Source organism: Corticium candelabrum, chromosome 17 (genome assembly GCF_963422355.1).
Source record: "Corticium candelabrum chromosome 17, ooCorCand1.1, whole genome shotgun sequence".
In the NCBI taxonomy this organism is placed as follows: Eukaryota; Metazoa; Porifera; class Homoscleromorpha; order Homosclerophorida; family Plakinidae; genus Corticium; species Corticium candelabrum.
This window is the reverse complement of record NC_085101.1, coordinates 1,525,473-1,540,325: the sequence shown is the minus strand read 5'-3', so window position 1 is coordinate 1,540,325 and position 14,853 is coordinate 1,525,473. Positions and strand designations below refer to the sequence as shown.

Sequence of the window (14,853 nt, the reverse complement as noted above, 5' to 3'; positions counted from 1 at the left end):
ATCATAACTTACATAGTCTGCGGTTGGGCAGCTGCTCAAATATCATCATTCATCAGCTGTATACACGCAATAATTTGTAATTAATCTTGACTTTAGCGTGAATTTTTAGCGTGTGTTGTACGATAATTTTCTTTGCACTAATCTTGGTGTCTCACGTTTCCACGAAGGTCCAGCTGAGCTGTTGTGAGCGAACTAAATCTACATATCTAGGAAGCCTACAACAACGCCTTGCTCCGTCAATCGTGGTGTGATCCGCATACTTTGTAAATCGCGCGTCTTGCGTGATACCATGCATGCAACAGTCCATCATGCGTCGCAGCGGGTATTTAGCTAATCAAGAGCTCGAATTTCACTACTTTGTCTTTCCACCTTTCTTGAATCAATCATTTATTGTTCAGCTGAAACGTGTGTGAGCATCAAAAGACGTCATGAAAGAAATGTGCGACTAAAATAATTATTTCTATATTTCTTACTTCTAATCAGGACAGAACACCGGATAACTGAATGCCCAAATCGAATAACTGAACGCTCAATTCGGATAATTGCTTGCCTGAATCGGGTAACTAAACGCCGAGTTCGAATATTTGAACGCAAAACACTATAGTTGTCTTCAATTCTTCGTTCACGCTTCAATCGTCTCACTCGTTTATTAGCTGAGATAGTTACGTAACAATGATTGCATAGTCACGTGACAATGGTTGCGTAGCAATAATTTCTGTCAAAGTAACGCGCAGAAACTCAAAAAACAGACTTTTCTCTTCTTTTAGCTTTTCTTTTTCATTTCGTTTGTCACGAATCAGTCTCCTTTGCTCTTTAGTCGCGTAGGGGAGCAAAATCGAGAGTCGTTTGACTCTTCTCGCCTAGAAATTACAATTGAGTCGACCCCTCGAAAGGGGTCTCTTGCTTCAATTTTTAGCGCATATGTTACGGAGTCAAAATTGCATTCATCTGGCATCGTCGTTTTGTCGATTTGTCTTTCTGTTTTGCCGTAAATCCATATGACAAGTGCTGACGTACGTATATAAATATATAAATATATAAATAAAATATATCTCGAGCTCAATTGACATGACAAGAGAGAGGCTCGCTTCGCTCGCCAATAACTAGTAAATGCTCGGTTAGCATTGTGTTTGGCGAGCGATGGTGTTCTGTCTTTGCCTATTCGCGTAACAATGGTTGCGTTCCTAGCAATAGTTTGAACTTTCTGTCAAACAAACGCGGGAACTCAGGAAACAGACTTTCAATTGCTCTTCTAAAGTATTTTGCGTTCAATTTTCCGATTCAGACGTTCAATTATCCGTTGCTTACGGCTGTTGTGCAGCTAAATAACTTACATAGTCTGCGGTTGGGCAGCTGCTCAAATATCATCATTCATCAGCTGTATAGACGCAATAATTTGTAATTAATCTTGACTTTAGCATAAATTTTTAGCGTGTGTTGTAGGATAATTTCTTTTGCATTAATCTTGGTGTTCCACGTTTTCACGGAGGTCTAACTAAGCTGTTGTAAGCGAACTAAATGTACATATCTAGGAAGCCTACAACAACGCCTTGCTCCGTCAATCGTGGTGTAATCCGCATACTTTGTAAATTGCGCGTCTTGCGTGATACCTGCAAACAGTCCATCATGCTTCTTAGCCGGTTTTTAGCTAATCAAGAGCTCGAATTTCACTAATTCGCCTTCCCACCTTTCTTGAATCAATCATTTATCAGGGGCGGCGGAGCGAGTTGAAAGTTGAGGGGGCTGAATTTTAGGAGCAAGGCCCCGCCCACTTATATTTAGGTCACACCCACTCTGAGCGTAATATATGTAGCGGTCTATTCTTTAACGAAAGGGTAAACATTACAGAAAGCAGAAATTCTACAGCATAAAGTTGATAAAGTTGGGGGGGCTCTAGCCCCCCCAGCCCCCCCGGCTCCGCCGCCCCTGTTTATTGTTCAGCTGAAACGTGAGTGAGCATCATAGAAAGACGTCATGAAAGAAATGTGCGCCGTTTTGACTTTACGTATCAGTCTGAAACAATTATTTCTATAAATTTAGTACTTCTAAGACAGAACATCGGATAATTGAATACCTGAGTCGGATAATTGAATGCCCGAATCGGGTAACTGAACGCCCAAATCGGATAATTGATTGCCTGAATCGGATAATTGAACGCAAAATACTATAATCGTCTTCAATTTTTCGTTCACGCTTCAATTGTCTCACTCGTTTACTAAGATAGTCGCGTAACAATGGTCACGTAGTCACGTGATAATGGTTGCGTCACAATAATTTCTGTCAAAGTAACGCGCGGAAACTCAAAAAACAGACTTTTCTCTTCTTTTAGCTTTTCCTTTCCATCCCGTTTGTCACGTATCAGTCTCCTTTGCTCTTTAGTCACGTAAGGGAGCAAAATCGAGAGTCGTTTTACTCTTCTCGCCAAAAAATTACAATTAAGTCGACCCCTCGAAAAGGGTCCCTTGCTTCAATTTTAGCGCATATGTTACGGAGTCAAAATTGCATTCATCTGGCATCGTCGTTTTGTCGATCCGCCTTTCCGTTTTGCCGTAAATCCATATGACAAGTGCTGACGTACGCATATCAATATATAAATATATAAATATATAAATATACTAGTAAATGCTCGGTTAGCATTGTGTTTGGCGAGCGATGGTGTTCCGTCTTTACCTAATTCGTGTAACAATGGTTGCGTTACGTAGCAATAGTTTCTGTCAAACAAACGCGGGAACTCAGGAAACAGACTTTCAGTTGCTCTTCTATAGTATTTGGTGTTCAATTATTCGATTCAGGCGTTCAATTATCCGTTGCTTACGGCTGTTGTGCAATATCATGGAAACTGAATAACTTACATAGTCTGCGGTTGGGCAGCTGCTCAAATATCATCATTCATCAGCTGTATAGACGCAATAATTTGTAATTAATCTTGACTTTAGCGTGAATTTTTAGCGTGTGTTGTAGGATAATTTACTTTGCACTAATCTTGCTGTCCCACGTTTCCACGAAGGTCCAGCTGAGCTGTTGTGAGTGAACTAAATCTACATATCTAGGAAGCCTACAACAACGCCTTGCTCCGCCAATCGTGGTGTAATCCGCATACTTTGTAAATCGCGCGTCTTGCGTGATACCATGCAACAGTCCATCATGCGTCGCAGCTGGTTTTTAGCTAATCAAGAGCTCGAATTTCACTACTTCGCCTTCCCACCTTTCTTGAATCAATCATTTATTGTTCAGCTGAAACGTGAGTGAGCATCCTAGAAAGACGTCATGAAAGAAATGTACGACTAAAATAATTATTTCTATATTTGTTACTTCTAATTAGGACAGAACATCCGATAATTGAATGCCCGAATCGGATAACTGAACGCCGAATTCGAATAATTGCTTACCTGAATCGGGTAACTGAACGCCGAGTTCAGATAATTGAACGCAAAACACTCTAGTTGTCTTCAATTCTTCGTTCACGCTTCAGTCGTCTCACTCGTTTACTGAGATAGTCGCGTAACAATGATCGCATAGTCACGTGACAATGGTTGCGTTGCAATAATTTCTATCAAAGTAACGCGCGGAAACTCAAAAAACAGACTTTTCTCTTCTTTTAGCTTTTCTTTTTCATTCCGTTTGTCCCAAATCAGTCTCCTTTTCTCTTTAGTCGCGTAAGGGAGCAAAATCGAGAGTCGTTTGACTCTCCTCGCCAAGAAATTACAATTGAGTCGACCCCTCAAAAGAGGTCCCATGCTTCAATTTTTAGCGCATATGTTACAGAGCCAAAATTGCATTCATCTGGCATCGTCGTTTTGTTGATTTGTCTTTCTGTTTTGCCGTAAATCCATGTGCTGACGTACGTATATATATAAATATATAAATATATAAATATATAAATATATAAATATATAAATATATAAATATAATATATCTCGAGCTCAATTGACATGACAAGAGAGAGGCTCGCTTCGCTCGCCAAATATATAAATAAAATATATCTCGAGCTCAATTGACATGACAAGAGAGAGGCTCGCTTCGCTCGCCAATTACGTAATTCTTCTTTTACTTTAAATTTGGTCTAATTAATACAATCTCTCAAACTTTGTCCCTAAATTTTTGCGTGTTCTCCTTACGGACTCTTTTTAAAGTTGCACAGGAAATAAATTCACAATAAATAGTACACAATTTGATGTATGCAGTGCATGCAACAGTCAATATTAACAAATAATTTAATCCAATTAATTAATTTAGTATTGTACAGTGTTGACGCATAATTCAATTCAATGAATTAATTCAGTATTATACAGTGGCGGACACAGAAATCTGAGGAGGTGACGCGATTTGAGATGCTAATATATTAAGTACAAACATATACCAATTTGCATAACAATTGTGTTATGTCCGTTCCACGCCCTTGCTCAGAATAGTAGCCCCGCTTACGCTCTGAAATAGTATTAGGCAAACTCACCGGAATAGCTTGAATTTGTCAACACCATGCAAATTTCAACTGAAAAACAGGGCTACACTGACAGGTACCTATACTACCTGCTTACAGATCTGGACAAACGGGTTGGACAACCACATGCGTCTGGGTTTCAAGCTTGCAAACTTGTCTCTAACTTTTCCCTAACCTTTGTGGACGTGAAGCAAAAGGAACGCAGTCATTCTGTCTTCAGTCATGGTACTTCTTCTGTCAGTCTTTACAAGCCTAGATTTGCTATTAGAAACTCTAGATGGTGTCACTATGTACAACTAGCCAACTCATCTCAAGTGTTGTAGCTAGATCTAGCCATAGCTATCAACTCATCGCCTAGACCAACCTCCAGATACAAAGTTCGACAGCGTAGTTTGAGTCTTGCGTCTCCTCTTGGGCGGGGGCTCCGCAGAATCAGGCATGGCCAACACGGAAACGTTTTGCTTGTGGTGTACGTTATAGGTTGAATCACCCTCTGTTAGATTCCTGTCTGTGTCTGGGGCTCTCAGATTCTGCGTCCATGCATGTGCGGTTCACTTTCATTTCTAAATACCAACTTAGTTCGAAAGGGGTGATGCAAGCACTCATGTCGCAGTATGGTAGATCCGTCGCTGTTGTATGTGCGTAGTACACGCACCTAGAAAGATTTTATGAAAATTGAAAGTTTGTTAACTTAATTAGTGCGTCATAATCGCTGACACGATTTGCGGTGCACTAATTTTTACTTGTTACCGTATTACCGCACATAAAAGCGCATGTGCTTATACGTGAAAACCGGCTTTCACCAAAAATTAACGCGTTCATTCCGATATAGGCGCATGCGCTTATATGTGAACAACCATTTTGAGTAAACGACTTGAGGCAATATAGGTAACAGGCAAGACAAAAACTAAGCAAACTAAGATATAAGCGCACCCTGAGATGAATTCACATCGTAGCGCATGCGCTTTTATGTGCGGTGATACGGTATGCGAAATGTAGGAGTTACATTGAATTCACCGTGACTCCAGAAAGCGTGATATCTTAGTGCGTCGCAAATTGTGCCATATAAGTACTATATCTGGGATTAAAATCCTACCACCTGCCGCTCCTCACATTTTTGCATCCTCTTCGGATCTTCGCACCGCCGACTACTATAGAGCTCATACAACCATGTAAGTCGCGCACATCACTGTGTACCCACGACTCTGTGATCAGTATTATATTCTCTTTGTCAACCTTAACTCTCGAGTTCACCTACTTACCGCTATAAGACACACCACTGGGTACCCCCGACTCTCTCATCAGTATTAAATATTCTCCTTGTCGACCACAATTCTCGTGTTTATAACAGCGCCAAAAATGTTTCACAAGTACGATTTCGCAACTAGGCTACCCATGTTTCGGCTACAAATGTTTCTCTTGAGAATAGATGTAGTCCACCCCATCCAACAAACCCACAACAGAGATATACCAACCAGACACATCCAGCCAAGAGAGACGCCACGACGAGCTAGACTATACCATTGGGCGTGAATCATTTTTTCCAAGGCGATACCAGCAGAAACACAACGGCAACAACGATGCTAGAAATACAACCAAAGACGCCAGCAGAGTCGTCTTGACGAGCTAGAAAGCCATTGGCCAAATCCTAGCTTCCCACTCAACAAGAGACATACCAGCAACGAAGATACTAGCAACAACAACGACGATACCAACACCACAGCAGCCACATGCAGTACAGCAGTAACACCACTACAGCAGACACCTGCCCGACCAACGACGATACCACCGCTAGCAAAGAAGAGCGACGACACTAAAGCGAGCAAAGAAGCCCGGCAGAGATGAGTACAGCAGTGGATCCCATCGAAAGACGATAGGCCAAGATATACCCCTACGCCGCTAAGAACGAGAAATAAGTAGACTTACTGAAAGAGGAGAACAGTCTACGCAACCAATCAAGAGCGAAAAACATGTAGACATATCTATCTATCTATCTATCTATCTATCTATATATATATATATATATATATATATATATATATATACATATATATACATATATATATATACATATATATATATATATATATATAGTGGAGAAAAAACGACGCAACCACACGGTGCTATGTCTATACAGGCTACATTTGCGGCTATGGGTTTGCGTGCCAAGAAATCTCTAGTACACCACCTTCTCGTAGAGAACGCCTACGATAACAACCTGTTGTCCGATATATCCAAGGTGGACTACTCCAAGGACACCAAGGGCGTACGACATTGCAAGCTCTTCCAGGACTACCGGTATTTGTCGACGATATCTACATATTTGGCTATCTACGTCCAGAGGATGTCGTGGAAGAACGAGGAACTCTGTCTTGCACTCTAGAATGTGGATCTGCAAAGACTATCATGGCCAAGATACCCCCAGTGGTACGAGAAACCATGGGAGACAAACGAGACAAGGAGACAAGACGTTGCATTGGCGTACACCTATAACTACTATCTACAATATACGCCCAGAGAAACGTAGGGAGTGCAATACGTTCCACCATCGCAAAACTCGAACGCGATACCGACGGCATATCTAGAAAGAGATGGTAGGGAATACGTAGTCGATCCGTAAGGTGTTGTTGCCAAAGCTGATTTGCCCGACATTCCTATAGAAGAAGTACAGGCGGCACTTCCAAAAACTAGATAGGCTTCTGCGGGGACGATTCTTCCAAATACACATTGTGTGGGCGAGAAGGTTGTACTTGCACACTACCCTCGATGGGTATAGTGTGCGAACTAAATTGTACAACAAGATCGTGTCCCAATTCGAAGCGGAAGAAGTCCAGTCCCCCATTGGCGCAAATCTATGCAAGTATGTGCACTGCCCCAACGAACATCTGCGCAAGACCCTTCTACATCCAGACGTCCAGGGTCGAGGTTGCACCCGTATCGAGGTCTCGTCGTATGCCTGTTGTGGCAGCAGGCTTTCCAATACGACCGCAGAACAAGTTGTGGGACAAACACTACAATTGGTGGACTCTTTATGGTACAACCTCCTGCCCAATAATGGAAAAACTTGGCCTCCCATCTAGATGGATGTCTGGTTCTAGCCATTCGTCCTATAGACCAATTCTTTGTGGGTTGGTATGCACACATCACGACAGGTTTTTGTCGTCGCCGGTAAGAAACGACACACTCAGTGCATACCGTCCGAGGTCAGCTTAATTTTGCTGGAGGTCCGATGAGCCATTGCAGAGTAATTCGCTTGCGAGTGGAGGCGGGTCCTCCTGCGATATTGTATATATATACTCAGCACGTTTCCAATCTACGCACTGACCATTACTAAAGTGGACCTCTACGTCTTTGCTCTGGCCGTAGTTTGATGTTATCCAATGCGAACGAGTAGAGGCGGGTCCTCTTGGGATATTTTAGAATATACTCAGCACGTTTCCAACCTACCTACGTATACGCACTAAACAATATTTCTTTCGGAACTCTTATCTTCTTGCTCTGAGTGTAGTTTGATGTCTATGGTAAACAAATCAACTACAGCTTGCTCAGATAACGCAGTCTGATGGGACTGCTGGATAGCTATAGCATTGTGACGTAACAATGGCATGTGAACAAACAATGGATATTGAAAGTGAGCATTGCACTCTTAGTTATGATAAAAACAAAGCTACCATATAAGGTTGAGTTCAAGTAACGGAACTTCCTTCATATTGAGTCTAGCAGGGACATTCAGTTTTCTTCTTGAACGATGAACAGCATTATATCGTTCTACGATGCACCCCAAAAGGGGACCTGACTGAAAAAGCTGGAAGACGACGCCACCCTGCCCATGTTCTTACCCATGCCGAGTTACATCTGTACCCCAAATGTTAGCCTCGCGGGTGATCCGGTCTATCCGGCTATCAAACTTATACATACATACATATATATATATATATATATATATATATATATATATATATATATATATATATATATATATATATATACTAGATACATGACCCGTCCTTCGTACGGGCAGAGTACTGTAGCGTTATGATGGAAGACTCAGTTTGAGCGTGTGTAGACACATCATGTGCAATTATACATCAGTAGTATCTGACTCTCTCTCTCTCTCTCTCTCTCTCTCTCTCTCTCTCTCTCTCTCTCTCTCTCTCTCTCTCTCTCTCTCTCTCTCTCTCTCTCTCTCTCTCTCTCTCTCTGAGCGTATTTTGTGGCTCTTAAAAAGCCGGTTTTTATAGATTCGGTGGAATAGAATAGGCACGTACTGGTCGATCTCTGGGAGAGGTCATATTTACTTGCAAGATGTCAAAGCTTCAGGGTAAACAATGTTGTGTGTCTTTCCCTCTGATGCAAGTACGAACAGATTGCTTGAGGAGCCGACCCTTGAGCACCCCACGTATAGCTGGCCATGTGAGAAGCAGGGCGTGGTAAGACTGAGGCCAGCAATAGTAAGGGACTGCCCTTGAGCCTTGTTGATCGTCATTGAAAAGCTGAGACGCACAGGAAACTGAAACCTCTTGAACTGGTAAGGGAGATCTGAAGGCCTGATTGGTATTTTTGGTATGAAGACGTTGTGTCCTGTACTATTGCCTGTGGTGATGGTTGCTTCGATTACATGGGGTAGAAGCTGCCTAACCACCAATCGTGTTCCATTGCAAAGCGTTGTAGGGTCAAGGTTTCGTAAAAGAATGATAGGCGCACCAACCTTTAGCTCAAGTCTGTGCTGAGGTACACCAGGTAGTTCCAGTGAGTTAAGAAATTCTACAGGATACTGGACTGCTTCGGAGGTATCAAAAACAGTATCGATAGATTTGTACACTTGAACGGCTCCAGGAATCTGGTGGAGGAGGGTTGAGTTGATCTGTCCCACAGCATCATTCTTTGGGGCAAGGATCGCTCTTTTACATAGCCATTTGTGGTCCCTAAAGTGTTGTTGTAGGTTGGGAAAGACTTGTTTATCAGCTCTTCTGTATCGACCACTGTGCCAATGTCTTTCATGGTAATCTGACCATCAGGATCAGGCACCATCTTGCCATTGCCTAGCAGGAGAAGACGCTCAGAAAATATTTCTGCCCGGCGATCTCCATGCAAATGGACCCTCATGTTAGTATTGAGCTGAGCTTGGTAAAATGACGCCATAGATAGGAGGATTTGACACATGCTTGCATCTCGTCAGCTCGTGTTCCTCGAGAAACAACAGGAAGAGTCTGCCTGAAGTCTCCAGCCATAGTAAAAGTCACACCTCCCATGAGACACTTGTTTCCACGAATATCTTGTAGAGTTTTGTCTAAGGCTTCGAAAGCTGCTTTGTGAGACATGGTGCATTCATCCCAGACAATGAGACTACACTGGCTCATAACTTCAGCAAGGGCTGTGCCTTTGGAGATGTTGCAGGTTGGAGTTTCAGCAAGGGAAAGATTGAGGGGTAGTTTGAATACTGAGTGTGCAGTTCTTCCACCAGAGAGGACAGTAGCAGCAATTCCAGAGGAAACGACTGCAAGCGCGATGCGCTTGTTCTGTCGGACAGCTGCTAGAAGGAGGTTGATGACAAACGATTTTCCCGTTCCTCCTGGAGAGTCGAGGAAGAAGAGACACCCCCGGTTTTTCTCTACACTGTCAATAATTCTGCTGTATGCTGCTTTCTGGTCATCCAACATCTTAGGCTCATTCTCAGCGACGAATTCAGCAAGTTCTCTGACGTCGTAGCTGGTTTCTCGAATAATCTCAATTGGAGTGCTCGCTTTTCTTCTGTCTGGTTTAGGGAGACCGTACTCATCAAGAGCCTTGCCACCCAATGAGATCACAGCATCCTCAATAAAGATTAGAGCCTGGTTGAAGACGGTGTTGTCCAAGTCGAAGGACATGTTTCGGTTCTGCTGTCTACCGCGATAGAGGATGCCTTCAGAAAGGCTTTCACGGTGATTCATCCACAGTGTTGGAGGGGAAGAAAGGTCACAGTTGTGAAGCATGATCGCAAATACCTTCGGAGCTGGCATGGTACCTGAGAACCCGACGCCTCTCGGAGAGTCATGTCCCAGTGAGCGTCATCTTCCAGCAATTCTCTCCTCTTGCAAGCTTCTCTGTAAGTAGGACAAATATTGCCAGCAACAGTGAGGAGATCTTGAAATGACTGCGGACCCTTGATCTCGAAGAGAAGCATGCGCAAGAAAAAGCACTCAAACTGGTTTGGATGGATGCTGTATACCCTTCCTAGAACGTCAGAAGACTTGATGCCTGGATGATCCTCGACCTCTTTACCTGCTTTTCGCCTTTGCCACCTCCGGCCACTGGAATTCCAGGTATAGTAGCGTGGTACTTGCCAGTAAAAGAGATTGCGTGCAAATTCACCTTCATGACAGAGCTTGAAAAAGGCTGTGAGTGTTGTGTCTTTAGGTGGCTCTTGTGCCATCTGTGCAGCATTCCGTTCTGTGAAGTAAACTCTCTGTCCATTCTCCAGATAAACTGCAAGATGTTCAATGGCTGGGTGGCGTTCATGTATGGGGAAGCCAAGGATTCTCCGCACTGCTTCGTTGCTTCTGATGTAGCGTCCGGTCTGGTACTGACTGACCTCATCTCTGTCTGTTTCCTTAAGGTTGAAGACTGCCATGTCCGACCCCTTATTGACGTATTTGCAAACATATTTGATTGACTTGACAGAGTTGCAAAATTCGACGTTTATGTGGGCGTTAAAGGCTCGAGAAAGCAAGGGACAGTAAGGAACAATCTACTGGTTATCAATCTCGACTTCTTGGTATTGGCCACTGAGTCGGAAGTTGATCTTGGCTGTCGACCCTCCGTCTTCTAGTTTGCGGCGTTTGTAGAGCGGGTAGCCATGGCGACCAGTCTGAGTCTCTTTCAAGGCTCGCTTAGGGTAGTTCTTTGTGCATTTACCATCCTTCATGCACGGAGAGTTAGGATTGAAGCGACCGCAAGGTCCATGAACCATGTGGCTCTTGATGATATCGTGTAGCTCGGGGTCTTCTTGTTGACTGGGCAGTTCGGCGCTAATAAAAGAGTCAATCTGGGCTGGACGGAGTTTTTGCTGTAGCCAGAGAAGAATGTGGGCGTGGGGCAGGCCACGCTTTTGCCACTCAATCGAGTACATGTCACATCGGGTGAGATCAAAGATGTTGTATTTGGTGAAGAGATCAATTATCTTGACAATCTTCTGTCTGAAGACTCTGGCAATAATGTCGTGACGGTTAGAGGAAGCTTGTCCTGGCAGTAGCTCAGCAGTGATTTCAGCCCACTTTGGATTACACGTGAAAGTAATAAAGAGGTCAGGACGGCCATAATGTTTGACATATGTCAGAGCATCTTTCGTCTTTTCTTGCATGTACCTTGGCCCACCTGTAAAAGTCGCGGGAAGAATAACCATCTTTCCAAGCTCATGGCCATGGGCAGCATCGTTATTGATAGAATCTCGAAGGTGAGCATAATCGTATACCCTAAGCTCTTTCTGATGGCTGACAATGTAAGCAAGTCGCTCACTCTCGATCTTCGCATACATGTCTACCAAGAACTGATGAAAAAGGTCTCGCTCGCGAAAGAGGTGGTCTGAAGAACCTAGCCGTAACATTAGATGGTATGCATAAAACTCCATAGCTGTCACCTTTTTCTCTATTGGACCGCCACCTGAATCTTGCTTGTAGATTTGCCAATAGTAGCCGTTTTCACCTCTGGTGTAGATGAGTGGATATTGAGGACCGTCGTACGCCCTATTAGATGAACTGATCCTCTCCAGTTCATTGTTTCTGTGTCTGATTACGATGTCACGCTGTCCCTTCTCGTACCCAGAAATGACAGCTGCCACCTCAGAAACAACAGGAGCATTGAAGCGACGGCGATGTTCCTCCGAAGGTACCTTGTCAGGATTGATGACAATGTCAAACTCTCTTCCTGGATCGTTTTCAAATGCATACTTGAAACTGCGGACCAAATAGTTGTTTTAGTGAAGCATGTCTTGAAGGGACTGGATAATGGGGAGCCTGGTTCCAGGAATAACCTGACCTTGTCGTTTAGCCTGGTCTTTTGGGTCTCCAATGAAGTAGATCTGGAGAAACTTGGCCTCTTTACCGGCCATTGGAAGAAGACTGCCGATAGTGTGATAAACTTGCCCTTGAACCTTAAAAGTTGGCATGTAGCCGTGCTCAGTGACTTCTTTGTCAGCTCCAAATCTCGTCATCTGAAAACAGCTGTTGTACTTGCGCATGTTATCGAGAAAATGACGGCTTTCTGCTGTTTCTCTCTTTAACAGAGTTTGGAGAGGTTCTGGAGAAGTAAGTGTTGGCAAAGAAACTTTGCCATTCGAGCAGCACATGCCTTTCGTTTCCTTCTGCCATTTCAATGCTCCACATTTCCCGCAGCTCTGAGACATCGATCCAATCTGCGCCGCAATTGAATAATCAAGAGATGAGTCGTAATTGAATGCAGCACCGGAGATCTTCATATATATATATATATATATATATATATATATATATATATATAGAGAGAGAGAGAGAGATAGATAGATAGATAGATAGATAGATAGATAGATTTTATTGAATAATTTCTTTCTCTAGCACAAAAGACTAATGAAAACTGCTGTCTATTCTAATGAACGTAAGACTGAACGTCTGTGAAAGCAAGGTCAAGCGAAGAAAAAGCATAATTTAGTCTTTCCAGCTTCCTTAGAATAACTTTAGCATTGCCTTTCTGAAGTGCAACGCTAATCCGGCGTCTAGACACTGACATAAAATCCTTTTTGTTGTATTGACCATATTCATCCTTGGAGCGATCCCCTAGGGACTTGAGGAAGTTAATGGCTTCCTTGCCCCATCTCCCAAAATGTTCATGTACCAAGGGGATGACATCTGGACGTTGTCCTCCTGGATGGTGAAATTGCTTGTACTTCTCTTTCTTGTGTTGTTCTCGAACAAGGGAGGCATGGCCAGTCACTTTAGCACTAGAGCTAACCACCTCCTTGTTGTAGGGATGAGCTAGCGAGACATCTATCTCAGCATTGGTCAAGCTACCTGAGTCAAAGGTCACAATATCCGGGCGACCAAGGCTGTCGACATAGAGGTTGCGCACTTCCTTCTTGTGGAGAACATCAGCTGAATTTAGACACCTGCACCAGGCCGAGACAATGAAGTCGTGCTGCCAAATTGGGCCACCGTGACGCTTGCATGTCAAGAGGTGGTATGCACCTTCGTCTACTGTAGCTCCACAATCACAGGTGACTGCCCATTGACCAAATATAGGCAAGCCCAAGCGTAAATAAGCCGCTAAGCGATATTCGCGAGTTTCAATAGCGAGCTCATCGTCGGATGGGATTGCGTGAAGCCAAGCTCCAGCTTCCTTTCCTGCAACAGATCTCAAACGAGCAGAACACTGGTCATCGATAGACAAGGCTAGCATAGATAGATAGATAGATAGATAGATAGATAGATAGATAGATTTTATTGAATAATTTCTTTCTCTAGCACAAAAGACTAATGAAAACTGCTGTCTATTCTAATGAACGTAAGACTGAACGTCTGTGAAAGCAAGGTCAGATAGATAGATAGATAGTAGTCTTCGACTGGACCTCTACATAGTACTCCAGAACTCTACTTCTGTTATAGTGCTACCAGTCCTGTAGACGCTTATTGTACTGTATCGTTCGGTATATTACAATAAAGGACCTTTCATAGATGCATAGACATACCACCAACGCGGATCTTCCAGAGAAAGGGCCAATGCATAGCTTGGAATACTATAGCAGTGATACAAGCGCCGGATCCAGAACGGAAAACGCAACTTCAAACACTCGACGACCAGGTGGAGCAAGCGCCAAATTGGGAGAAGAAGCAACCTCTTGATTGTTACGAGCAACGAGTCCACATCCGAAAGATTACACCAAAGAGCTCGAGTTGGCCAAAGGAGAGTACGCGTACAAACGATGCGTCAGAACCATGCCACACACCAATATTCCGCAGTTGATATTGATTACTGACAACATTGAAAACCAGCCAATTCATAGAGACCTCATTTAGTGAAAGTGTAAATTGCTTACTAGCACTATACATAGTATTACTAGGGCCAATTCCATCAAACGATCTTATCAGGAAGTGAGTGTAATTGTCCTGTCCGTATACAGAGATAACGGGCACGCAAATTTATGGGCCATCTAAAACATACGCTAATTAACCGTGTTTATTTAGCAAAGCAACTGTCTCTGAACAAACTTTTTAACGACTAGAACTGCACATTTTATAATATCGTTATGTCAGCAATATAATCTGTTACTTCTAAAAGGCAGCAGGAGCTTAACCGTCACTAAGTAGGCTAGCAAATGACCAAAATTCAAAACAATCTAGCATGCATCTTACACATACATGTTTTCCAAATGGCTGACAACTTCACTAAACGACGGCCGTTCACGG

At 43.2% G+C, this 14,853-nt stretch overlaps 4 protein-coding genes across 4 annotated transcripts; all 4 read right to left on the bottom strand.

The window, feature by feature from the left end:
- Positions 1 to 9,543: 9,543 nt before the first annotated feature.
- Positions 9,544 to 10,308, bottom strand: LOC134193519 (ATP-dependent DNA helicase pif1-like). Its single transcript, XM_062662347.1, has one exon. The coding sequence runs from the start codon at positions 10,306 to 10,308 to the stop codon at positions 9,544 to 9,546; it is 765 nt and encodes a 254-aa protein (XP_062518331.1).
- Positions 10,309 to 10,367: 59 nt separating this feature from the next.
- On the bottom strand, positions 10,368 to 11,051 carry LOC134193518 (uncharacterized). Its single transcript, XM_062662345.1, has one exon. It carries the CDS (start codon positions 11,049 to 11,051, stop codon positions 10,368 to 10,370), a length of 684 nt encoding a protein of 227 aa, XP_062518329.1.
- Positions 11,052 to 11,168: 117 nt separating this feature from the next.
- LOC134193517 (uncharacterized) lies at positions 11,169 to 12,821 on the bottom strand. The gene is made up of 2 exons (XM_062662344.1): positions 12,418 to 12,821; positions 11,169 to 12,372 (listed from the first exon to the last, which is right to left on the bottom strand). The coding sequence occupies exons 1-2, from the start codon at positions 12,819 to 12,821 to the stop codon at positions 11,169 to 11,171; spliced, it is 1,608 nt and encodes a 535-aa protein (XP_062518328.1).
- A 157-nt stretch (positions 12,822 to 12,978) lies between these two features.
- On the bottom strand, positions 12,979 to 13,846 carry LOC134193516 (uncharacterized). Its single transcript, XM_062662343.1, has one exon. It carries the CDS (start codon positions 13,844 to 13,846, stop codon positions 13,040 to 13,042), a length of 807 nt encoding a protein of 268 aa, XP_062518327.1. The 3' UTR covers positions 12,979 to 13,039.
- Between the last annotated feature and the right edge of the window lie 1,007 nt (positions 13,847 to 14,853).

Bases quoted from the DNA above. Each gene is read 5' to 3' on its own strand.
- LOC134193517 (XM_062662344.1), bottom strand. From the start codon at position 12,821: ATGTCTCAGAGCTGCGGGAAATGTGGAGCATTGAAATGGCAGAAGGAA. The intron at 12,373-12,417 runs GTCCCTTCAAGA...TTTGGTCCGCAG, and splicing joins ACCAGGCTCCCCATTATCCA to TTTCAAGTATGCATTTGAAA.
- LOC134193516 (XM_062662343.1), bottom strand. From the start codon at position 13,846: ATGCTAGCCTTGTCTATCGATGACCAGTGTTCTGCTCGTTTGAGATCT.
- LOC134193518 (XM_062662345.1), bottom strand. From the start codon at position 11,051: ATGGCAGTCTTCAACCTTAAGGAAACAGACAGAGATGAGGTCAGTCAG.
- LOC134193519 (XM_062662347.1), bottom strand. From the start codon at position 10,308: ATGTCCTTCGACTTGGACAACACCGTCTTCAACCAGGCTCTAATCTTT.